Raw genomic sequence first — 27,432 nt, 5'->3', positions numbered from 1 at the left:
AGAGGCAGTCTGATTCTGCTTAAACCACAAGAGAACAAAGGTAGAAAAATCCTAGAGCAATGCTTCTCAGGTTTTATGTATGTGCGAATCCCATGGGACTCTTTTAAAAAATGCAAGAACAACTCAATGAACAGGAAGGAGACAGTTGAGCCAAAACATGAATGTTGAGAAGCAGCCTGATGTGTGAAGATTTGAACTTTTCATAGAAAGTGAAGCGCAAATGCTCAGGCCTTGAGATCAGGAGATCAATCTGTAGGAGAAAAGGGGAAAAAGCCATTGTGACTATAGCAAAAGGCATTATTTGGATGCAAGACAATGGTGGACAAATCTGGAGCAGTCAGAGGGTCAAAGAGTGCCAAGGTCACACCTGGCAAAATTGGGGGCAGTTGCAGTAAGGACTGAAATCCAAGGAAATGGATTACTGAAGTCCAAGTACGGACTGAAGTTGGATCCAAGATGAGTTACGAGGTTAGGAGGCTAAACTGCTCTACTCTAGAAGGAATGTGCCTACAGGAAAACACCTGGCTAAGCAGAAGACGAGTGAATAAGAGCTAACCTAAGGCAGAGGACACAGGTTGAAAAATTAAGAAAAAAGTAATAATAACTCAAAAAGCAAGAAAAGTTAAAATTGTATATCCCTTAGGTTTACACCACAAGAAACAGAAATGCATTGTTAATTCAGTGCAAATTAATCTAAGAGCCCTCAATTGCTGCAGAATGAATTAAAATTTTCTGAGTAGAAATGATTAAAAACTATTAGAGAAGACATAAAACTATAAAACTCTGGTAGACTGTAAGCTGTAACCCCAAACTTACCCAACTTTTCATAGAATATTAGAAACAAAAGGTAAAGAGAATAGGGGGAACAATAAGAGATAGCAATGAACAAAGTAAGATATATGTAAGCCTTCTCTTGCTCTAAGTAAAAAGTCTAGTAGGAGCAAGAGTCATCATTATTATGTAAATTTTAAAATACTAAATATCTTGTAATGATTTTTGTATTCTACCTATCGTACATATATTATCTATAATTGATCACACTGTTTTATTCGGATATAAGCCATGTTAAAAGAGAAATAAAAGCACAATTAAAAGAGATCCTATGGATCAGAGTAACTAAAGAATGAATCATATAATGATGCCTCAATTATCATTTTAGTGAGTCTTACTTATGAGTGAGCAAGTCTAATAATTTAAAGCCTTGCAAACTAGAGGCTGTTAATATGTAAGTGTATTCCAATTGACTTCTGATTTTGTCTAATGATTTAAATCCCTGTAACCTAGTAACTATTGAAGTGTTCAATCATTTCCAATTGAATTCTGATTTTCTGTCTTCTTTTTCAAGTATATGAATAAAGGACCATACATTAAAATAACGCTCCTAACTGTCCATCGGTGAAAAACAGTTTTGAATCATTTGTTTAATAGCAAAGACTAATGGCATGGTTAGTTACCCTTTCTCACCTGAACGCACACATTTATGATAGATTCATCCAGAATTATTATATCTATTTTGTGGCAAAATAACAGATTGACATTTGCTTGTTTGCATATTGTTTTACTCTGTGCCGTTGGCCTCAGTAGCACCATACATACCTTAACCAGCTAAGCCACGGAGTTCAGATATTTTTTCATACTCTATTATGGTAATTTATTTGCAATTCTTTTGGATATCTTTGGCATTTATCAATAGCAAGACTATTTTCTTTCTCCTTGGTCTTCTCTCTATTTCATTTCTTTCATTCAACAAACACAGAATGAGTGCCAATCTCTAGAGCTTTGAAAGCAAGGGGGGAGTGAAATGTGACAAAGTTAGAAAGGGAAACAAGAGCCAGGTCATTTGACGTATTGTAAACTTATACAAAAATCTGGTGTCTACCTCAAGAACAGTAGGAAACAGCTGAAGAGTTGTAAGTGTGGGAATGACAGCATATTACTTCTGCCATTTGCTTACCCTGTCATTTTTCTCCCCCTCTCCCAATGGGACTGCCTTAAGTAGTGGTCTTAAAATGCTGTCCTATCATTTACATTTCCTGGCAATTTCCAACTAATAAACTAATATTTTAATGAAAGAAAAAGGCTGCCAATCATACAAAAATAAATTATCTGGGATACTCAAGAGGATTTGCAAATAGAGATGCCTATGAGTTGGTTTGTGAACACATATGGTACATACTACAGATAGACTCATTATTTGTAAATGATGGCTCATCTCCAATAACAAAATCAAGTGTAGAACATATTTCATTGATGCATCTTAATGCACGCTTAATATTATAGATGAAAATTACTTACTGGGTAAGTGTCAGTAGCATGGAAATATTTTCAGCAATGAGCTTGATACATACATACACTTATACTTCTGATAATAAAAATCATCCTCATTTAGGGATACATATTTACTCCTGAGCTTTGTTTTTAACCAAGAACAAAAGAGAAATAACCTAATTTATCTTGGTGCCCATCTGGTTTCAATTTCTTATTTTGCATTTATTTAAAAAATGATAGATTTTGGTGATGATGTCTTTCCCAGGAGAAGAAGTTGACAGACAGCTATGCAGAGACGCCATCCTTCCTATCCCGGTTGCCTGTTGTGCCCCATGCCCAAAGGACTGTGTGCTCAGCATGTGGTCAGCGTGGTCCTCCTGCTCACACACCTGCTCAGGGAAAACTACAGAAGGGAAACAGATCCGAGCTCGGTCCATTCTGGCTTATGCTGGTGAAGAAGGTAAGGTCACCAACTTCCAAGGGACTTGGGTTCCTCTCAGAAGTTGTCATGTATTTTCTTTGTCTTTCCTGGATAAGATGATGTTCTACAAAAATCACCTTCCAGAAATTCAGCAATCCAAGATGTAATATCTATTGGCATGTTGGGCAGCTTGCTTCTGTCCTGCAAAATTAATCTTGAAAGTAGATCTTTAATAAAAGAAGAGAGACTTAAAAGTGAACTCACTTTCCTCCTTTCTAATAGTTCAAGTTATTTCCTGTTCAAATGATTAACTGTGAAAGTCTGAAAATGGCTCCCCAAATTCTAGATGCCAGGTTTCATTGTTTTTTCTCTAGTTCAATAGTCAGTTTTTCCTTTAAAATCACATTCTAGCTTCTCAAAAATAGGCATAAATGTTCAATGATAAAGTTTGTTTAAAATAAACACCAACATGGCTATTGCTTGATTGAAGACTACATGGATTTCTACCATTCAGGTTTCTGAATGTAGGTTGAATCCAAAAGTTTCATACATAGATTGTGTTCCTTTTAAAATATGCTGCTTCTAAATCACTTCCCCTTATCCAGTGAATAAAGCATGCTTCATTATATATTCATACTTCACACGCACGTGCAAGCTTTATTATTGAGAAATACAAGGTTCTTGGTAATTGTCCCTCAGGGTTTTATACAAATGCTAATTTGGCCTCTCTGTGACTGAGTGATATAATGCCAAACTTAATCTTGTCACTCTGTAAAATAATGCAGGAGTAAGGAAAACAGAAGTAAATCAAGTTCAGTCACATTAAGGCATATTCTCTCTCAAGAATACAGGTGTATGTTACTTAAATATTGTCAAGCTGAATGACTCTTCTCATTCATATTTAGCACTGATAAATAATAATTTCTATTTGTAGTAAGCATGTGCTTCTCTGTGTGTACCCCCCAAATAATCAATTTTGGAGGAGTTTTCAGGTTGCCTATTTTATTTTTCTGTTTATGAAGCATTTCAGTGATAGAAACCTGATAGTATTTTTATTTGGTCACAACTTGCTGTCTGTGTATATAATATCTTTGCAAAAATATAACTACCTTGGCCTTAAAACATGAGAGAAAAAATTAACATATTAAAACAGTCAACCTATGGGAAAATTTAGGATTTTTTTTTAAGAGTCCAAAAACTTTTTCCTTAATATAATTAACTTCTATATACATATATATATAAACCTTAATATAGTTAACTGTTTGCTATCAGAGGTATATCTGTAGAATGTAATAGAAAAATAAAACCTTTTAGAGAGAAAATTATATCACTTATGTTCTCAAACAATAACTCTAACCTTGTATAGATTATGTTCAGACTTCAAACTCTGTCAACTCAGATTATGTCTTGGACTTCATTAAAATTAGATCTGTGGTCACCCTGCTTCCTATAAATCCATTATGCTCTACAGACACTTGCTTTGTGACTAGTAATGAGTGACTTTTAGCCCCTTGAGTCACATGGCAGAGATTTTGCGATGCTTGCAGAACTCTCCAGATCATTATTTTTGTAGACATGATGCTTCACACTGAAAGGTCATGAAATGCTTTAAAGGCAGAAGTTTATGATTGCTCTTTGATATGTATCATCCACTTAGTTTGAAAGGGTGAGACTTCAATAATTTTTAATTAAGTCTAGTAACTACATCAAAAGCAAGCCATGCTGGGAAATTATAGATGTTTGTATAGTAAATCATAAAGGCATGAATTCAAAATATAAGTTTAAATGGAAACCACAGAGGAATCTGCAAATTGGAATCTGCCACTATTCATCTCTGTTAATAACAGTAACAGAAACTGGTTTAATTATATGAAATACTGAATAAAGAACCTATCCTTCAAAAACTATTTATTTAATACTTATTATTTGTGGGATATCGAAATATATTTTCTTTTCCTGAAAACAAGTGTTTCATATTCCTGAGCTGTTTTTAAAATGATTGTAGGAGCTATATTTGCAGGAAGTTTTAAATTGTTTCCCTGCCAAATTAGATAACACTTTATAAATCTACATAAAACTATGTCTTTCTATTATAGTGTTTTTTATGTATCATAAATGTCTTTAATTTTCTATAGATCAGAAAATAACTATGATAACCTTAAAGGAAAAGGTCACATTAGTAAAACTATGTATTTAATTTACATGAAATTATGTGATTTTCTGATGAAATACCTTACAAACAAATCCATGTGCAAAGTGCTTATCTGGATTTACAAAATATATGCTGCAACCTACACTTCTATTTATTTCAGTCAGAACTTCACCACTAAACATTTTATGGGATTAAAAACATCTCATATTAATAAAGACTGACTAAGTTGTGCTGCAGTAAAAGACAGCACAGAAATTCAGTAACTTACAAGGACAGTCATTTCTTCCCTATGGGAATTTTGCTATAGTGTTGGGTAATTCTCCAAGGCATTCTGTCCTCCATGAAATATTTCCAGTATTGTACCTCCATATGAAGACCTATTTCACAATCTCCAGGCCAGTGGAAGAAGAGTTTTGTTTTTGGGGTGTGAGGGTGGGGGAAGGTGTCTGCTGATTTAAAAGTGCTAGCATTAAGTTCTTACATCCAAAAGTTATGTATATTACTTCCACTGACATTTCATCATCACAGCAAGTCATAACTTGAAGCTGAACCTAACTTCACTCAGGACAGGGGGAATATAATCCTACCATTGCTGAAGAGGAGTGCTGGCTGCCACCTTACCCTGCTTTAGTCCATCTTGGTACTGTGTCTGTGTGCATGCATGCATCTACCTATCTATCTATGTCTAGGTCTGTGTCTATGTGTGCATTTATATCTGTATCTATATCCATATCTATATACCCATAGATATATGTAAAGGACTATTCCATATGCCCCTAATTCAGGAGATAAACCAGGCCTCTCCACTGTTGTGAGACATCCATCCCAGAATGCAGTGTCCAGGCAGGGCTGGTGAGAGTGTCTATAATACAGAGCAACCTGATGCAGGTTGTCAGACATGGGCAGTGTGGTGACAATGGCCTTTGAGTACAGAAATGAAGTTGTCGGTGGGGGGTGGGGGAGGCTTGACCAAATAATTTCATTAATTAACTATTAAATGTAAAGCATAGTATTAAGTATTAAATAAGTACAGGAAATAAGTATTAAAAATAGTAAAAGTCAGGTTTCTTACTGCTGGAGAAGGGTATTACATATATGTTAGGAAAGAAAAGTAGAACAAACCCTGTTGTATTCTATAGACATCAGAAATTATCTGTCTGACAAAGGGATCATCCATCACGACCAAGTGGGATTTATTCTAGGGATGCAAGGACAGTATAATATTCGTAAATCAGTCAATATAATACACCGTATTTACAAAAAGAAGAATAAAAACCACATGATCATCTCAATAGATGCTGAAAAAGCATTTGACAAAATTCAACATCCATTCATGATAAAAACTCACAACAAAATGGAAATAGAGGGTATATACCTCAACATAATAAAGTCCATATATGACAGACACACAGCTAACATCATACTTCATGGTGAAAAGCTGAAAGCTTTTCCTCTAAGATTGGGAACAAGGATGCCCACTCTCTCTGCTTTTATTCAACATGATACTGGAGGTTCTCACCATGGCAATCAGACAACACAAAGGAATAAAATGCATCCAAATTGGTAAAGAAGAAATCAAACTGTCACTATTTGCAGATGACATGATATTAAACATAGAAAACTCTAAAGACTAAATACTCCACCAAAAACTATTAAAAGTAATAATTGGATTCAGCAAAGTTGCAGGATATAAAATTAATACACAGAAATCTGTTGCTTTCTATATACTAACAATGAACTATCAGAAAGATAATCCAGGAAAACAACCCCATTTACAGTTAGATCAAAATGAATAAAATATCTAGGAAGAAAACCTAACCAAGGAGGTGAAAGACATTTACTCTGAAAACTGTAACATACTCATGGGAGAAATTAAGAAGACACCAATAAGTGGAAATCTATCTCATGCTCATGGATAGGAAGAATGAATACTGTCAAAATGGACGTCTGGTCCAAAGCAATTTACAAATTCAATGCAATCCCTATCAAAATACCAACAGTTTTTTCAATGAACTAGAACAAGTAGTTCTAAAATTCATATGAAACAACAAAAGACCCCAAACACCAAAGAAATCCTGATAAAGAAGAAGCTGGGGAGATTAACATTACCTGACTTCAGGCTATACTGTAAAGCTACAGGAATCAAAATGGTTTAGAACTGGCACAGAACAGACCCATAGATCATGAAAGAGAATAGAGAGCCCAGATATAAACCCATGCTTATATAGTCAATTAATGTATGATAAAGGAGCCATGAAAATATAACAGAAAAGAAAGCCCTTTCAACAACTGGTGTTGGCAAAACTGGACAGCTACATATAAGAGAATGAAACTGGATTACTGTCTAATGCCCATACACAAAAGTAAACTTGAAATGGGTCAAAGACCTGAATGTAAGTCATGAAACCATAAAACTCTGAGAAGAAAACATAGGCAAAATTCTCATGAGCATAAATATTAGTAATTTTTTCCCTAGACACATCTCCTTGGTCAAGGGAAGCAAAATTAAAATTGAACAAGTGGGACTAAATCAAACTAAAAAGTTTCTGTACAGCAAAAGACACCATCAGCAGCACAAAAAGGCAACCTACAGTATGGGAAAATATATTCATAAACGATTCTTCTGATAAGGGGTTAACATTCAAAATACGTAAAGAACTCATATGCCTCAACATCCAAAAAACAAATAATCCTATTAAAAAATGGGCAGAGAACCAGAACAGACACTTCTCCAAAGAAAAAAATACAAATGGCCAACAGTCATATGAAAAGATGCTCCACATCACTAATCGTCAGGGAAATGCAAATCAAAATCACAATGAGATATCACCTCACACCAGTTAGGATGGCCACTATCCAAAAAACAAGAAATAACAAGTGTTGGTGAGGATGTGGAGAAAAGGGAACCATACTACATTGTCAGTGGGAATGTAAATTGGTGCAGCCACTGTGGAAAGCTGTATGGAGGTTCCTCAGAAACTAAAAATAGAAATCCAATTCAACCCCGTAATTCCAATTCTAGTAATTTACCTGAAGAAAACAAAAATATCTGATTCAAGAAGATATGTGCACTCCTATGTTTATCACCTTATTATTTACAATAGCCAAGATACAGAAGCAACCTAAGTGTCTATCAAGAGATGAATGGATAAGGAAGATACTGTACATATACACAATGGAATATTCTTCACCTATGAAAAAAGAAACCCTGCCATTTGCAACAGCATGGATGTATCCAGAGGGTATTTTGCTCAGTGAAATAAGCCAGGTTGGAGAAAGACAAATACCATATGATTTCACTTACTTGTGCAACATAAATATAAAGCAAAACAGAATGAACAAAACAGCAGTAGACTCAGAGACACTAAGAAGTGACTGGTGATTACCATGGGAGAAGGGTGAGTAGGTGGGAAGCATGAGGGAGATAAAAGGGCACAGCAATTCTCAAACATAATATAGTCATAATATAAGTTGGTCATGGGAATAGTAGCACAGCATGGAGAATATAGCCAGTGATTCTCCAACATCTTCCTATGTTGACAGATAGTAACCACACTAGTAGGAGTGAGGATTTAATAATATAGGTAACTGTTAAATCACTATTGTATACTTGAAACCAATATAAGATTGGATATCAATGATACTTCAATAAAAACTAAATAATTTCTTGGTGTGAATTCATTGTGTTCAATTTGTAAAGATCAGTGTAGAAACAAAACTGTAAGTATGTATATACATATTCATATTCTATACATATGTTTATATATGTACACATATACATATATCAGTTCCATCCATTGAAGGGCCTTGAGAGCAACAGGACCCCAATAACAATAAGTGCATACAGTGCTCAGATTTTGGTTTCTAATAGCATTCTCCAAAGAACAGAACCAGAGCTTCTTGGAGAAATGGCTGATTTTGGACCTAGAAGAGAAATACAAGATGTGCCTGGAGGATCTTGTACCAGAAAAGAATTAAGAGAAGAACATGTCAAAAGGTCAGGATGCTTGAAAGGTTTCCCACTGTCCACCTGAATGCCATAATAATAACCGATTATAACTCATTAGACAAAACAGGAAAACATGAATCCATACTTGATATAAATACATAAATGTATTAATTAAACATCTGATAAAGAGCATTATATTTACAGTCTCAGGTGTCTCCCTAATGGAGAAGTCCAGCAGACATTGATCCAGTAAGCAAAGTTTACATCTTGGTAATGAAGCAAATAAAAATCATGTGTTTCTGGTGTGATGCTTTAGAACATTACATCACTTCCATGATATCCCCATTAAAGATGCATATTTTAGAATCAAATCATGAGGAAAATGTCTGACAAACCCCAATTAAAAGATGTACAAAGTAACTGACATTTAATATTCAGAAGTGTTGAAATGATGAAAATTAAGGAAAGACTGAGAAACTATCCCAGATTGAAGGAGACTAACAAGACATAATGACATCTAAAAGCAACACTTGATTCTTAACTAAATCCTTTTGCTATACAAAGGACATTTGGAGATAATTGGCAAATTTGAATGGGTTTGAAGATTAGGTGGTAATAATGTATAACGGTTAATTTCCTGATGTCCTCATCCTGAATATTGAATGTACTTATGTGTATGAAAATATCCTTGATTGCAGGAAATGCACACTAATGCATTTAGGGGAATGGGGCATCATTTCAACAAGTTATTCCAAATGGTTTGGAAAAAAATTATAATAAACTTTTAATCTTCCCATAATTTTGAGGTTGGGTCAAATTAAAAGATTAAAAAATTATAGAATAAAAACAACTTCAATATAATTGCTTTTCATACAACCTTGAATAATATTATGTACCTATTATCAGCAGTACACCAAATTGCCATAAAAATATTGTTATTGAGTCTTATAACATACACAAGAATAAGCTTGAAATGGATTAAAGACCTAAATGTAAGATCTGAACTATATAACTCCTAGGATAAAATATAGTAAACTCTTGAACATTGGCATTAGTAATTTTTTTCTGGATATATCTACCCAGGCAAGGACAACAAAAGCAAAAATAAACAAATGGGACTACATCAAACTAAAAAGCTTTAGCACAGCAAAAAAAGGTCAACAAAACAAAAAAGCAACCTACTGAATGGGAAAAGACATTTCCAAATAGTATCCAATAATGGGCTAACATCCAAAATTACAAATAAAGAACTCATACAACTCAACACCAAAAAATCAGTTAATCTGATTTAAAAATGGGCAGAGGAACTGAATACATGTTTTTCTAAAGAAGACATACAGATGGCTAATAGATGTGGAAAGATGCTCAACCTCATTCATCATTAGGGAAATGTGAATAAAAACCACAATGAGATATCACTTTTCCCCCGTTAGAATGGTTATCAAAAGAACAAGAAATAACAAGTGTTGGCAAGGATGTGGAGTAAAGGGGACACTCCTACACTGTTGGTAGGAATATAAATTGGTACAACCACTATGGAAAGCAGTATGGATGGTTCTTAAAAAACTAAAAATAGAAATACTATATGACCCAGCAATTCTACTTCTGGGTATTTATTCAAAACAAAATCACTAATTTGAAAAGACATATGCTCTCCTGTGTTTATTGCAGCATTATTTACAACAGCCAAGATATGCAAAAAACCTGTGTTCATCATTAGATAAATGGGTAAAGAAGATGTTGCAAATATACAATGGAATATTACTAGCCATAAAATAGGATGAAACCTTGCCATTTGCAACAACATGGATAGACTTAGAGAGTATTAAGCTAAGTGAAATATGTCAGAGGACAATGAATACCATATTATTTCATTTATATGTGAAATCTAAAAAACTAACAAGCAAAACATAAACAGACCTATAAACACAGAGAACAGACTGATGTTGATATATGGGAGGGAAGTGGGAGGGTGGGCAAAATAGGTGAGGGGGGAAAAAGGTACAAACTTCCAATTTAAAAAAAAACGGTTCTTCTTGAAATGTTCTTATTTGGAAAGAAATCATAAATGGTAAAAATTGTAGATAGATTTTTAATATATTGGAGAAAATAAAAGTTTTTCTTTAAAATTTAAAACATAAAATTGTGTGTGTGTGTGTGTGTGTGTGTGTGTGCCTGTCTGTCTGTCTTCCTGAGCCTTGACTTCTGGTTAAATAGAATTTTTCATTTGTTTTTTAACATTGTATGATACCTTGTGGTAAAAATCTTCTTTGTATTCAGTAAACTGTGGGATGTGTCCCAAAAGCTACTTTAAAATGATGTTGGGAGGTTCTAAAAGGACGTAATCTTTAAGTCTAGCATAGTTTTCATATAAATACTACTAGGTTGAATTTGAATAAAAGTTAAAAATTACATTAGATTTATAGCCTTCTCAATTTTTTAAACCTGTGTTGCAGATCCTTAACAAATTTTTTTAAAAAGGAAATACAGTTTTCAAAATGTTTTCCACTGAGTATAATAGCGACTTATGTTAATTCTCATTATATAGTTAATTATCCTTACAGAGCAAGAAATGAGAGAATATTTTTGCAAAGTTCAAAATGACCTGAAGTAAGTTCATCAGCCAAGTTTTAGTGTGCCTTTTATACCAGCTTTATCCCTACAGGGAACAGGTGCAAATTGGAATAGAATTATGCCAATTATTTTTCAATTAGTAGTCTTCAAAAATGATACTGTATAGTACAAAACGTTAAGGAGAATTATATTTCTATTTTAACTTTGTTCAGTTTTGCACAACTGAATAGTTTTAATCCTAAGAGCCAGGGAGCAATTACATTTCCTAGAGGAATTTGAAAAACTCAAGATCCACTGTATGTGTATATATAATTGACTTCTAAGAGAATACTGTCACTTCCTCATCCTCCCACTACGGACTTTGAAAAAGGAGTTCTGCCTCAGTCTGTCCCTTCATGACCACCATGCAGAATTCATGCAGACTCTACAGTGGGAAATCTTCTATCTCTTCCTGTAAGGAAAACTGGGGTGGGGGTACTGCAGCAGAATCTCTGGAGCGTCTCTGGGGCTAATGCTGTTCCAGTTCAGTTCCCAAAGGTCATGCCATTGCCAATGTGCTTTTCACCCAGCAGTGGTCTGCTGTCAAAGGGATTTGGACTGCAATAGCAGGCAAAGTTACAAACATCTTAGAACTGTAATTCACAGAACACTAACAGCCTCTTCTAAACATGAGCCCAGTCCCCTTCCTTATCCTGTTGCCAGTTACCTCCCTCTGTGAACTCTGCACTCCAACTGATGGCGTCAACATTGCTAATTCCCAGGGTCATACCTGCCTACATGCCTTTGCTTTATTTTTTCTTTTGCTTAAATAAGATTCTTCTCCCTTCTCTCCCTTCCCGGAAATCCATTTGTCAAAATCCTCTCCTTCAAAACTCATCTCAGTGCCTCCTACTTGAGGCATTTTTCAGTTCACTCAAACATATGGAATCCTTTACTTTTGAATCCCAGTTATACTAAATGCCTTTTTTAATATTATTATTTTCTTCCTAGAATTATACTCATTTGTTTACTTATCTTATCTCCCCTACTGCTTTTCTCCACTGCATTATAAGATCCTTACAAGAAGCAGGAACTATTTCTAACCCCTCTATGTATCTCTTGAATCACTGGACATAAACATTGTATATTAATAGCATTCAATACACATGTATCCAATTTAGGTTTTGAAAAGTTCTTTTTTTTTTTTCAATCTACCTTCTAAATTGTAAATACTTCAATGCCAGAACCAGAAACCCCATGGCTTCGTCCAAATGTATCCTAACAAAGCTTTTATGAACTTGTGGGGAGGAAAAGTCTCTTTTCATTTCTGAGAGAAAAGGTCCTCGTAATAGCTGGTATTCTTATATGAATATGAAAGTTTATTTATACAGCAGAATTTCATCAAAGTATTATAATCTTCCTTTGATGAAATGATGGAAAGCCTCAATAGTCACATTAGTATGAAGCATATATTTTTATGTATAAGAGGATTTTTTTAAATACCCTAATCACTAATTTTGTCATGGATGACATTTTATAATTTACCCAGTCCTATGGAAATATTCCCTGATGTCTGAAATTAGATCTTCCCATAAATAATAAATAAATTCACTATTATATCTATCAATTTTTCTACCATAAAATTATTCCCAAAACAGTAAGACGATGCTGCAATGACTGATTACTCCAAGTCATGCTTTCAAAATTGCCGTATCGTTGTTATAATTAAGACCACATTGGGCTTATCTATGTGCAAATATCCTGACATGAGATCAAAACTGCTGATGTGGCCTTATGTGAATTGGGGCAAGAAAATAAATAGCCTTTATGTCTGTAAACTTAACAACTACCTTGCAGTTCCTGAACACATTATGCTGATGTCGTAGAAGTGTTTTCCTTACCGTTTTTTCCAAAGCCAAACATTCAATTCCAACATCAAAGGCAATTCAAGAGTTTTAAAATCACAGTTTAAACAGCATATATATATATATATGCACAATGAAAACAGAGTCTGCCAAGAAACACTCTTCTTTGTAGACGATCAACCATTTTACTATTAAAAATAAAGGTCTGGTTAAAAATGGTTACAGAAAATGTGTGTATAAAATGTCTATAATTAGCATGTGTTTGAGAGATAAGATTGGCTAAATCTACTAGAGCCTCAGGGAAAGGGTAGTAAGAGTGCTCATTTACTTCTCCCCAATCCAATTAGTATGTTTGGGGATTCATTCTGATTCAAATCCTGAACCTCTTTGCAGAGACTGCCAAGGTCCCTGAGCTGGGTGTGGAAGGAAGGATGTGAACGGTGACAGATGTACTCACCTTCAGGAAGCAGGGATACTAACGAAATGCTGTTTAATGCAGGTTATTCTGATGTTCTCCCATGTTCAACACTGCATAAATGATTATAAACAGCAGCTAAATTCTCACATAAACTGCCTACTGATTTATTTGCCTAACAGAGGGATGTCCTTAAGCATAAGCGAAGTAGTACCTGAAGTTCAGCTCAGGCTGTGATTTGTTTATGACTTTTACCCAGATCTCAAACTTTTGGGGCCATCTTTCATGTTAGGGACACTAGCTAGTGAAGTACTTTTTCTTTTTTTAGCATTTTGGGACTTGATCTCCTAATATCTGAAACCCACCTCTTATTATAGTCAACATTTCCTCCATTTATTATCACAAATATCTGTGATGAACACCCACCAGTCCACATTAGCAACCAGTTGTATTCTGTTCTGAAGATAAAATCCAGATGCTACATCTATTTAAATAGATCCAATTGTCAATAAAGTAAACAACAAATTCCTCCAATACTCTGCTTTTAACAATTTAAAGCTTTTTATTTTCGTAATTGACATTATAAATAGCATTGCTATATAAAGCTCCATAAATTCCTAGATGTTACTGTGGCCACGCCACCGTTTAAGCTATACGGGCTCATCCATTCTATTATTTTTAACTTGTAAGACAGGTGTGAATATAAAATGAGGTCCTGCTTACAAAGTACTTATAAAAAATGGGGCTAGCCCCTGGAAAAGGCTTCCATAATGACAACTCCATGCTATAATGTATTGATTAAAAGGCACCTTTATTATCTCTGTAATCATTGCACCCTATAACGGATGTATTTGAAATCCACTGTGGCCAAGCAGCATGTGTGACACAGTTGTCATTGTGTGTCATACATGTGAATTGTGTTGGTATTCCTAGTGGCAATAGTAATCTCATAGTATTTCTGCCAAAAACAGCTAAGGACCAGCTGAGGAAGGAAAATAAATCCTTCCTCAGTTGCTTGCTTAATTCTTTCATTGGCATCTTCTGGTGCAATTAAGAATACAACAGCATTAAAACTTTGAGATAGGCACCAATATCCTGGAAAAAAACCCTGGAGACAACAGAGAAACACTCTTTCTAAGAAATCCTACATCCCTAACACTTCTGATGCCACAAAGATGATTCTATGTAAGAGAACCAGTTAAATGACTTGAAAGATTTGGATTCTGAATGTAAAGATTAGTTTAGGAATACCTTCCCCTTTAAAGCAAAAGAGTGATACATTTTTTAAAACTATGTAAATAAGCCATGCAAATCTATTTCAGTAAGCATTTGATAAAATTGCAATTGACAAGAAAACATTGTATCACAGTTAATTTGAAACCATTTCTCTTTCTTGGGACACATAAAATAATTCTCACAGTCAATGACATCTTATATTTGAAGAAATACAGTGTTATCATTACTACATGGCTTTTCCAGGAATGCTGTGGAAGACCAGAAAGTATCAATTGACTTTAAAATCCCTGTTTATAATCACCCTAAAGCCTAATATATTAAAGTAAGCAGGACTTTAAAACCTATAATTAAGACTTTCATTTTGGGACAAACATATTGGAAAACACTGTGTTTTCTCTCTCGACAGAGTCTCACTGCCCACATTTCCCCTGGGCAGTTATCAGATAGGTTTCATTTGTACTACATTTTCAACATCCCTGGAGAACAATGACCTCTCTCTTTGGAGTCCTCTGTAGACCCCCAAAACCGATATCACGTATACCACATGGTTTAAATTGTAAGTCCAATTGTGCCAAATGAGGTAAGATGAACATGGAATTCACCTTCCTAGAAGCATGCTGGTCACATGCTATGTGCCAATAAATCATTGTTATTGTTAATCCCAAGGAACAAAGAGTGGTAAATTTTCTGTTAGCACTATATCTAATCTAACATCGTCCATTTTTCTAGGTGGAACTCACTGTCCGAACACCAGTGCTTTGCAGGAGGCGCGCAGCTGTAATGAGCATCCCTGTACTGTGTACCACTGGCAAACTGGCCCCTGGGGCCAGTGCATTGAGGACACCTCCGTGTCAGCCTTCAACACAACTACAGCCTGGAGTAGGGAGGCTTCTTGCTCTGTCGGCATGCAGACGAGAAAAGTCATCTGCGTACGAGTCAATGTGGGCCAAGTGGGACCCAAAAAGTAAGAGCTTTAGAGTGACAGCGGTAAATCCTGTGGTCAGCCATGCGGGGGATTGGCTCAGGTCTCTCTCGCTGCATGAAATGGAACTGTCCTCAAGAGTTAGATGTGACGCTGTCCTCAAGAGTAAGATTTGTTTGTTTTGAATGTCAGCCACTGATAAAGCTGTAACAATTTCAGAGTCTTGTACCTGGGATCCATAAATTTTTTAGAAATCTTTCTACATGGTACCTACTTTCAGTTTTATAGTACCACTTTCTGCTTTTATTAAGCTAGCAAGGCAATGAAACAAGTGCTTGCTCTAGGCTTGGCTGATCAATAATGACAGTGTATGAAGTCCTAACAGTGTACGTCATCCATGACCTCTTGTATATCCGCAGGCTGTGGAGGCTGCCAGTCTAGTTTCATTGAGGAGTAACTTTCTATGATCTGCCTTTCATTTCCCCTAGAAAATACTACATCAAAAATACTGAGGCCAAACATATTACATGTTTTAATGGTTAAAAAAATAAGCCGTTTACTTCCAAGAGAAAGCCTTGGGATAGATGAGTGGTATGATAAGTTGAAAAACCATCAGTTTCTCACTGGGGTTACAAATAGTGTAGTAACAAGGCAAGCGATTTGCTAGAAGAGAAGACAGAGAACTAGAGAGTTGGCATATTATATGTGCCTTGTGAGAAATATAAACAAATACAAGTTATGGCATAACTGCTCTAATAATTCTTAGAGAAAATTAACAGATCAACTCTAAAAACATATTCCTTGAAGGGAAAAAAAATATCTTTTGAAATTTAAACAGCATAAATATTCTAAAATTCAAATCATCTTAGCCATATGAAACATGGAAAGTAAAACCAGTCAGTTTTGCATTGGTATGAAAATGGCCTCATAATTTCCAAATACTTGGCCAAACGCTGAAGTATTATGTGTGATGTTATGCATGCTACTTAACTGATTCTGCCCTCAGTTTTCAAAGTTTGTTGAAGGAATCTTATGAAAAACATATTAGTATTGTGAATACTCAGTAAACCTTAGAAATTATTATTTTCTCTTAAAAATTTGAGTTACTTCTTAGTGTTTCATGGAAATGGTAATAATGGACCTGATGTGTGGAAAACTCCAGGAGATAACTGATAGTACCATTATGAGGTGTTTTTACATAACCAGGTTTCCAGACATTCAGGATATTTTGCCCCTTACTTTGTTTATATAATTTGAAATTATGAAACATTAGAATATATATGCCAAAAATTCTTGAATAGATTGAAAAACTATTCCACATGCTTGATAGGTCCCCCCAAATCAATACTTTTATAGAAATAATGCTAAAGCTGTAGTGAATCTAACACAGGAAATTAATGAACAGTACATTAGAGTTCAGAAGCAGTCACAGCAGAAGTTGAAGTCTCAAGCCCTGGAGGATTCTGAGTCTTGCTGGAACAGAAACACAGGTAGAAATAGCCACCACAGAGGGTTGTAACCTGACCGTCCTGTAGTGGCACAGCATGGGAGGCGGGAGGGAGGCGGGTAATATTGCACTGAGCTTCTACAAGTAAGCTCACTCTATGGGTGTTTTTTGTCTTTTTTTTTAGTTAATCACCTTTCAAATGTTGCTTTTAATATTTTCCTCACTTATGCAAGCTACAGACTATTTTGCTGAGCAATAAATGTACATGTGTATAAGCCTGTGTGAGAAAGAGCCTGCTGGATTAATGTCATTAAATCATTCAATAGGAAAGATGTCCTGAAGCCCCATGTTGAACTGCCACAATAATCCATTAAAAATTTGCTTTGTCCTTGCAGCCTTTATTCAATGACCTGCATACATATATAGGTGATTTGTTAAATTAAATGGACCTAACTTTGCCCTTAAAGTTCTGAAAAATTAAGCCAATACTGTGAATTCAAAAGAAATGTTACTGCTCTCATCCTTAAAACCTAGATTAAATTCAATGAATGCTTTTCTGTACTAGACATTTCAAACAAAAATGCAAATAGAAACCTTGTTTTAAACTCCTCTTAATAAAACAGATTACTGTGCAATGGTAAAGTCAATGTTATTGATCTTATCTATCCTCCGAGTAACAAACTTCAACTCCTATCACATCTGTTTAATTTGACCTTGAATAAGATTTGGGGGCAAATCAATGCCTTGATTTAAACCACAAACACTAAATACAAACAGTACAAAGGAGAAAAGAAGCATGTTGACTGAACCAATTGCCTCTCCAAAGGAAGTCTGAATTCATTTTATTAGATGTAATCTATGCTGTATAATTTATCTTTGTGTGTTCATTTAACAGCTTTGTTGTTAGTAATTTTGTTCTCCACAGTTAGCCAAGTATCTTGCTGTGGATATTTCTAAACTAAAACAGAATTTTGGAGGTTGTCAAGAATAACATTGTAAATCCATTGATTTATTCACTTCTAAACTTTGAATAGCATTCAATTAAGTAATGTTCTCCCATTGGTAAAGTTATAAGATTGCCTCATTGAAAAGGAGTGCTTCCAATAATAATTACTAGTCAATAATTCCATGATTCCAAAATAATTAACAGGATTATATATGGGATTTTGCCATATAGTTTGCTGGCTAAGAATGCAGATTAAAATGTAATTCTCGTGATATATAATCTCAATTGCAACCATACATTAACCACTATGATTCATACCTAAATTTGTCATCCATGACTTTGAGTTTCAATTAGGAAAATCCAAGCATATCCTCAACATAAACAAGAGAGATTATTTCTAATGTTGAATTCAATATATTATATAAATCCACTTACAAATAAACCTTAGTGTTAGAGAGGAAAGCATGTATCTATTTCATTAAATAGAACATAATATTTATGTATGAGATAGGATATGTAGATAAAATTATAATACAAGTTATACAAAAAATCGTGTCAGCAAAGTACTATAAAGAAATTATGGAAAGATTAATGATGAGGATTTTTTTCATTCATAGTTCAGTTCTGAAACCTGATTAACTTACTTGTTAAAAGACCATCTCTCTTAACCTACAAAAATTTTGCTTCTCCTATGGGGAATATTTTTAAATCCCATTTTTCACTAATTTGCCAAGTCATACAGTTATATTGGTTATTTAGTCTATTTCTTTACTTCCTCTTCATTTTCTTGTCAGAAATTTATATGACCTCAAGAGAATTTCTCAGGAATCAGAACATTACTTTTAATTGTATTTATCATGTTATTATATTTTGTTGTCCTAATATACATCTTCTAGTGTTAATGCTAATGGCCAACATTTGACCACTAGTAATAGTAGAATCAAATCAGAAGAAGAGAATTGGGGAAGTAAAAAATCATATAAGTACACAGTAAGTGACACAATATATTGAAATTCCTATATCACCTTCCTAAAATTATCCTTTAGGAAGTAAAAACCTTATATAAATAAGACATTTCAATATTTTTTCATTACCTTTCTCTTATGTTCCTAATAAATATTTTTGCTATATTATTTAAAAATAGTAAATCAGTTAATTTTTCTATCATTTATGTCAAGAAGAAACAGATTTTTCTTTAAATTACTGATTGACTATATATGTTTTATTTATATTCACTCTTTTTGTTTGTTCAAAAAAACTATAGCTTCTAAAAATATTTAAATTACTTAAAATCTCATAATTTGAAGTTAGGTACAAAATGGAAGAAAATATAGGAATAAAGACACTAAGTGAAACCAGGAATAAAGGAAAACTGCTTATCATAATGATCTATATACTTTTATTACTTTGTTAGTTATTTATTGTGAAATGTATTTTAAGTATATTTTTTGAACATGTACAATGTAGAGAATATGCTCCATTATAAATTTATTTTATGCAATATGTATTTTGTAAAAATAAAGTGTGGAATGACCTGGAAAATTATAATCATCAATAAGCCTATTTAGTTATACAAAAATGTAGAATTGAATCCTTAATTTGGTCATTTGAATACCCATAAATTTCTTATGTAGCATATTAGAAAATACATATTCATTAGTGGAGAGATTATTATAAGGGGCTAAAATAGAATTATCCTATTTTGTTCTAAATACGCTTATTAAATTTACACACCCTGCCTTGAAATACTTTATGAAATCTAGCTGGAGAATTAATTATGTTGGGTAGTCTTGTCAAATGCAGAAAGGTTCCTAGGAGTTAAAAAGTATGGATTGGTGACTGCTTAACAATTACAACAATGAAAATCCTGAGGATTTTAGATTACCTGATTTCTGGATTACTCTAGAGGCCCAGTAATTTCCCTTTGCTTTTTCTAGGTGTCCTGAAAGCCTTCGGCCTGAAACTGTGAGGCCCTGTCTGCTTCCTTGTAGGAAGGACTGTATTGTGAGTCCCTACAGTGACTGGACATCATGCCCCTCCTCGTGTAAAGCAGGTAAGAGCTGCAGATTTCTGAAGACTGTTCACCTAGAAAGCACACTCACCAGCACTTCCATGTTCTTCTGGCTGAGCAATGTTTGTCATTCTTACATGAAGTTGTGCAATCCTGGCTTGGCGTGAATGTCATAAAATTCTGGTTTCCTTCTAGAAAATTCTACACCTTTAGAGTATCAAATGAATGAATTTTATGTAAAAGTGACTTAAAACTTTATGATCTAGATCAAAATGAAAGGATTCTAGACTTTATTATATTAATAATGCTTCCATTAACACTAACTCTAAAAAGATTGTACAGTGGCCTTACATATTTCAAAAAGAACATAATAATGATCTTATCAGTACTCAGGGCTTCTAACCTACTTAATGGCAAGAAATAGCCATGGGACCAGATTTGCCACAGATTCAATTATGTGACCCCAAGGATGGTAATAAAGGAAGGAGAAAAATGACTAAATTGTACCTCTTCCAACACTTAATATGGCATGAGGTATTTACAAGATAAGGATTTGTTCCCAGTTTGGTTTGGTTTTGCTTTTATTATTCAAAAGCCTCTTAAATATCATGGTGGATACTTTGATAACTCTTTACCTTCCAGGGTAGGGTCCTTTCTCATGCTGCTGACAAAAGCATCAACATCCTCCAGGTGAGGGATACAGTAACTGACCACACTTTCTCTCACTGTTGCAAATGACAATGTTTCCTATTTTTTATTTCACTCTCCCAACAAATACAGATAATACTTCTGAAGTTCTTTTTATGCTTTTGCTTTAATTATGCTTCTTGACTCTTACTAGAGAGATTCAATAAGAATCATCTTCTAGTCTAACAACTATTTTAAATTGCCAAAAATTATTAAATCCTTAGGATATTATGCACACTTTCAAATTTAAAAATGGTTTGTTTTTACAGTGTGATTGTCATTTTATATGTGTAAAACATGAGTTTCTTTTATACTTTTTTTTAATACCTTGAAATATCAAATAAAATTAAACCACAAAGTGAGCAAGAATATAAAGCTTTGCTTTTAAAAGTCTTTTAAGACATCTAAGTAGCTTTGGGGACAAAAAAGTTATAAGCATCATTATTTTTTTTAAAGATGTAATGGCATTAACCTTAGTAATAGAGCAATGTCATTATCTGATGTTCCTTTCCAGATTTTCTTCTCTTATTCCCTTACTTTCTTAAAAACTAAATAACATAAGATATCGTTTGGTTTGGTCATAATCCACAATAGAATAGTACTTTCTGATAGGTTAATATTTTTGTCATAATTATTGGTTTTTTCATCACTACTTTTATCCCAAATGAAGGTTATTTATTACATGGATTCATATGCTTGCAAATTTTGTTCTTAATATTTTATACTTGATATTTTGTGTTAGTGTGAATAAGACCATTTACTAATAATTCCAAAACATGAACAGTTACATTTATAACTGTATGATTAATAATCTAACACAAATTAAGTGAAATATTTGAAGGTGGGAAGAATCTTAGCCTTTTCCTTATGTTCGATAGTTCTTTGTTTGAGTAAAAGCATTTTAAAATAAACATTGACACATTGGCTTGGTCTGAAGTATTTCAAGGAAATAAAGTAAACAAACAAAACAGAAAATATTTCATTTAACTGATTCAAGGATAGACACTCACCCACCAAAATGAGCAATCAAGTAAAAGTTTCTCATTTATTTAGACCTTCATTTGAAAATAATCTGATATATTGGAATAGATCCAAGGATTAGGAGACAGTTTAGAAGTCTCAATTTTTTTCTGTAAATTCTTGAAAATGTATTTGTTATTTTATTAGGTATTATATATGTCTGGAAAGGAAAGAAAAAATACATATAACAATCATAAGAATACTGTAATTGAAAAATCAAATAACATGAATTTTAATTTGATCTCTGCTGATGATTTCTATAATACTAAATAAGTTGCTCCTCTATGTTTGACCATTTATAAAGTAAAAAAAAATTTATATGACAAACTGAGATAACGTATATAAGGCACTTAAAAATTTTTTTAACAGATAAATGAGGGACTAGACTATGAATACAATGTATATATTAAATTAATCCTCATCTGTACATATATTCATAAATACTTATTGGATTTCTTATTTATTGATTTCTATATATAACGAACACATTAAAGGCCCTGTGGAGAAAGCATAGTCCCTGACTTCAAGGAAGCTTTTGATTTCATTGACAATATAGAACTCTTCTACATACACCAGACAACATAAGACTTTGATGATTCAATAACAAGATTTAGTGGTAAACCAAAGAGCTCCTGAGAAAGGAAGGGAAAAACCAGTGTGGGAGCCTAGTAGGGAAAATCTTGTTGAAAGGAAGTTGGAAGAGATGTTTTTGAAAAAGTGGATGCAAAAAAGAAGCCAAAGTGAGGATCAGAGGCATCAGGAAAAGTCTTAAATGGCCATGAAATTACGTGTTGTTCAAGAAGAAAGTGGGAACCAGGCCACTGGAGCCCAGTGTGTGGAAAACAAGTCAAGACAGGAAGTTGGAAAGGAGAACGGAGACAGGTTATAGAAGACCCAATCAGACTTATTCATATATAGAGACATAATTTTTAGTTTTTGAACATGAGTAGTGGGTTTCATGGTATAATGGAATGACATTATAATTTAAATGGGTTTTAAATGAGCAAATCTGGTTTGGATGCCTGCCTTTGCCACTTGCGAGCCAAGTGACCTTAGGTGAGCTACTTAAGCTCTCCAAGTCCTGGTTATAACACCTGGGAGATGTTCTTTGGTGCAAATGAGGTAAAATATGGTAAAGTGCTGTATGTTTTGTGAACTGTGGTCCAATTGATATATTATTTATTGTCTAACCTATAGTGATTATCAGTTCTTGTGGGAAAGGCACTTTATGCTGCATATGGTCAGCCTCTGGTAAATGTTTTAATTTGCCATACTGAAAGTAGCCTTTCTTAGAAGTTTGTATGTCAGTATAGGAAAAGTATTTAGGACATGATGAAGGAAAACTTACTAATATAAATTTCTAACTGATTGTTAGTTATTGAATATTTGCCAATGAATTTACTGATAATTGCTTTTAAATGCTTCATTTTGTCATTAAGCATCACATACATTATTTTAAGTAAGCATTATTTTTTCATTCTGTAGAGGTTTTTCAAGTAACTACAATATGCCAGGCACTATTTTTTTTATTAAGGTATCATTGATATACAATCACATGAGCAACATTGTGGTTACTAGATTCCCCCCAATATCAAGTCCCCACCACATACCCCATTACAGTCACTGTCCATCAACATAGTAAGATGCTATAGAGTCACTACTTGTCTTCTCTGGCCAGGCACTATTTTAAATATAAAGGATATAGCTATAAGCAAGGATACCAAGTGAGACAGACAAGGAATTTAATGATTGCTCTAATGTGTCAATGAATGTGATGGATCAATGTAAGGATACAGGGGGGACTGAGGAAAGAGAAGATGTGACATCATTTTGGAGGACACAAAAGTGGGCAAGTTAGTAATATATAGAATTTGTAGTCAACATGGAGTACCCATTTACGCATGTCTTTAAAAAGGGATTGCTCAACACTGTTGCCAATGTTTCTTCTAGCCCCCGCAGCTGCCTGAGTTCGGGAAAAGTGTAAGAAAATAGTTGGTTTTGATTAGGGCTGGGGCCTACTTTTCCAAGCAAGTACAAGAAAGGGAGAAGAACAAGAAGTCAAGGGTATTTTCAAGTGAGTTATTATTATAAAAAAGACTGTGGAATCCGAGTCAGGTTGGGATGAAAGGCCATGAAGGGGGTGGCAGACAGAAAAAGTGGTCGGGAAAGTGGTCAGGCAGTCTCAACTGAGTCTCAGAAATCCTAGGAAGGTGAGAAAGAAGGTTAGGAAAAGAGCCAGGAAGTAAGATGTTTAAAGATGAGCATGTCTAAGTATTAATGATAATAACAAGGGATGAACAGAAGAGCTAGTAAGTAATGTGAGATGCAGGGGAAGGTCACTGAAAGTGTAGAGGTCCAGCCATTCAGAGCCCAGTGCCGTGGATGGGTTACCACATGGAGGCCAAAGCTACCAAAGCCGTGGCAGGGGTAGGAAGAGAAAGGATGACAGTGAGGGACGTTCTAGGGTCACTAATTAATGAAGCGTTGGTAGGTGACAGCCATCAGATGGAGTGGCCATGTGTTCCGATGAATGCACTGTAGAAAGGTTAGAGGGTGGAATGGAAAGAGAGACTGAAATAGGGCTGTGCGTGTAGATAGTGCAGTGAGTCCACGTGACTGGTGGATATGGTGCTAGTTTCCTGTGGTGAGTGACAGGCATGTGAGGGACAATGGGTTCGGCTGGGGTGGTCTCTGGGGGAGATTAGCTAACTGCTGTAAGTTAAACTGCAAGGTGCCACTAGGATGCTATGCTCCCCTGGAGCTCCTGGGTTGTGTCTGCCAAGCAGTGCAAGAATGCCATCTCACAAGTCCGCTGTCCTGTGAGCAAGAGGCTCCCCGAGAGGTGCGGCTGTGTCTGGCTGAGCACAGCCATCTCCCCAGGAGCAGATCAGCCCAGCCTTTTCTGTTTGGAAGCTCTATGCTGAATCCCCTATAACAAAAGGCTTTCAGAAATCTAACCCTAAGCACTCAGACTTAAAAAGAATAACTCTAATTGTGTATTGAGGAAATAAAGAAAGCCTTGGGGGTGGTAGAGAGGGTTGCTGTTGGACAACAGTGCCAAGATGTTTTGTGTGCCTGGAGAAGCCTTTTCTGTTTGGCCTGTAGACTGTTGTCACTGAGAATGAGGATACAATGGTGTTATAGAAAACTAGCTTTTTATTGGAAAGGAAATAAAGCAATGATGTGTGGTTAAGTTTTTCTCATTATTTGGTATGGAATGGGAATAATCCAGTGTAATTGAAATTACACTAACTTTCACATGCAATTAAAAAATGTTAAACAAAGTTGAATGTTCAAGGATAGATAATGGCAACCGAAAATTAATTCAGGGATGGAGTGGTTCTTTTAAATTTCATTCTGCAGGCCAAATCTAAGTTTTATAAGAGTTTTGAACTTAGGAAAGTGTGAAGTTACCCCCTCCTTTTTAAAATCACTTTAGAGGTAGAATTGTACTGTAGTATTGCAGAAAATGGAACAGAATAGTTTAGCATTCCAAGAAGAACAAAAGTGTTCCTAGAAATGGTATTCATCCCTCTCTCAAGATATGTCTTAAAAAATCAATGCTGATGAAGATCAGTATTGAGTAGAGAGTAGTTTTAATCCTTAAACTGGTGCACTTGTTAACTTTTCTCAGATTTTCATAAATTTTTACAAAGGGCTTTTTTTAAAAAAATAGGAAGTATTTATGCATATAAATTACTTACAGCTTTCATCTTAAAGAAATCCATACTTCTGATCAAATAATGCAATTGGCTGCTAAAATTCTGTTCGCTCCTTTTTTCCTTTTTACTACCTTTATTGATTTGAGACCTAGAAGGGATATTGCAGAGACATCTATTCTACCTTGATGCCCTTAAGCAGTACTACACTAGAATTACCCCCAAAGACATGAAAACTGCCTTTACATTTTGCTTCTTGCATGAAACATTTCCCTTTCAATTTTTTATCACCGTGCTATTCCAGCCTGCCATCCATCCCACTTCAGCATAACAAATCTTAGTTTTGCCTGCCCTTTAAATCCTTCCATCAGTTAATTTCCCTGGTGAAATTTATCTTGAGTGTCTTAAGATATCTGAAAGTGCTGTAACCACATGAGTGATTATGTACCCTCTGAATCTATATGCCCCATTATCACATAATTATTTTCTGAATATATAATCCCTTTTTTCTATCTCCATGCCAGATAGGTATTTTTCAAGTATAAACACTACAAGAATATTCCTTTATTCCCCATGCTTATTTCCAATCAAAAGGATGATATCTATTTTTTATTCATCCTCAATGCACAGATCTAATACCCATGTGCTTATTACTATAAGGAAAATGATTTTAAGAAAATGGAAGACACTAACTAATAATCTAATTGAGAAAAAATGAAATAAATGTTCACACATTCAGCAAATATTTCTTATGCCCTTACTATGTGTGACTATTGTTCTAGGTGCTAAAACACTAAGATAAATGGAAGCTCTCTATGTATATTAAGCACATATAATAAATTGGGTGTAAATACATACAGGAAACTATGTAGGCTGTAAAATTTCAACCTTGCCAGCTTCAGTTATTAGTGAGGAACCTTCATTTTTCTTTTTTAATATGTGCTGCAGCTTCCCTTTCATCTGCACTCTTAATCTGAGGACTTTATAACCTGGCTGAGCCCACTGCTATGTCTTGGAGCATGCAAATTATTTCTTAACTTAGATCTGAGAAGACACAAACCTCCCCACCCTCCCCCATCAGAAAGAAACACGGGCGTCATGACACTTCCCGTGTAACCCCATTAAACTTCCTCTGCAGGTGTTATGGCTTTGGAACATTCTGCTTTAATTGGGTCACAGTCCCTGTGCTGTGGGCTGCACAAGGTTAAGGTATTTGAACTTTTTATAAGAATAAATGGATTGCTGTTGTGGAATCAGTTATGGAAGAGAAAAGAGAGTCTTATATATCAAGGGCAGATTTGTGGAGGCTGTGAGAAGGCACTAGAATGTCTCAGAGTTGCACATTTGTACAGGTAACATTTTTGCTTTCAAGTCAATAAAGGAAGTAGAATTGAGAGGCTAACCTTTGATTCCTGCTTCCGTATGTGAACAGCTGTGCCTATCTTCCGGGAGGTATCAGATAGTCAACAGCCAGGAGCTTCCGTCTGTAAGGTGCTGCCCAATTCATCGTCTTCTTCAGTCTCCAGAGCCCTTCATCTCGATTCCATGTCGCGTTTCTATCTGCGGGATGAGAAGGGTTGGAGAGTTATTGAATCTAAGAATTTTGACCACCTGGGAAGCAAAAGACCTGCTCCACTATGGTCTTACCTTCTTTTCCCTGTTAAAAAGCGAACAAGCACCTTCCTCCTTCCCCCAGTACTAACAAGTGATAAGAATGGCCATTTAGTTTGTATACTCTTTTGAAAAGATTAAAGACAGACCATGAACTTAAAAAAAAAGAAAACTAATGAACAGTGTAAAAGAAGGATGGAAACAGGTATTAAATAGGGGTGGGGGCAGGAGAGAAGAGAAAAACGTTACTGTAAAATCAAAGTTAAAGTA

General features: G+C 34.8%; 1 protein-coding gene across 5 annotated transcripts in view; it reads left to right on the top strand.

Annotated features, from left to right (window-relative positions):
* THSD7A (thrombospondin type 1 domain containing 7A) overlaps positions 1-27,432 on the top strand; it is an 809,828-nt gene that overhangs the window by 715,327 nt on the left and 67,069 nt on the right. For all 5 annotated transcript variants that reach the window (XR_008998498.1, XM_057504555.1, XM_057504554.1 and 2 more), the window contains 3 exons: positions 2,534-2,728; positions 15,589-15,823; positions 20,112-20,227. Coding sequence is in view for 4 of the 5 variants with exons in the window: in XM_057504555.1 (XP_057360538.1) it covers positions 2,534-2,728; positions 15,589-15,823; positions 20,112-20,227 (546 nt within the window). In the remaining variant the exon portion in view is untranslated. The remainder of the gene's footprint in view (positions 1-2,533; positions 2,729-15,588; positions 15,824-20,111; positions 20,228-27,432) is intronic.

Source organism: Manis pentadactyla, chromosome 7, assembly GCF_030020395.1.
Source record: "Manis pentadactyla isolate mManPen7 chromosome 7, mManPen7.hap1, whole genome shotgun sequence".
In the NCBI taxonomy this organism is placed as follows: domain Eukaryota; kingdom Metazoa; phylum Chordata; class Mammalia; order Pholidota; family Manidae; genus Manis; species Manis pentadactyla.
This window is presented reverse-complemented; position numbering and strand designations above follow the sequence as displayed.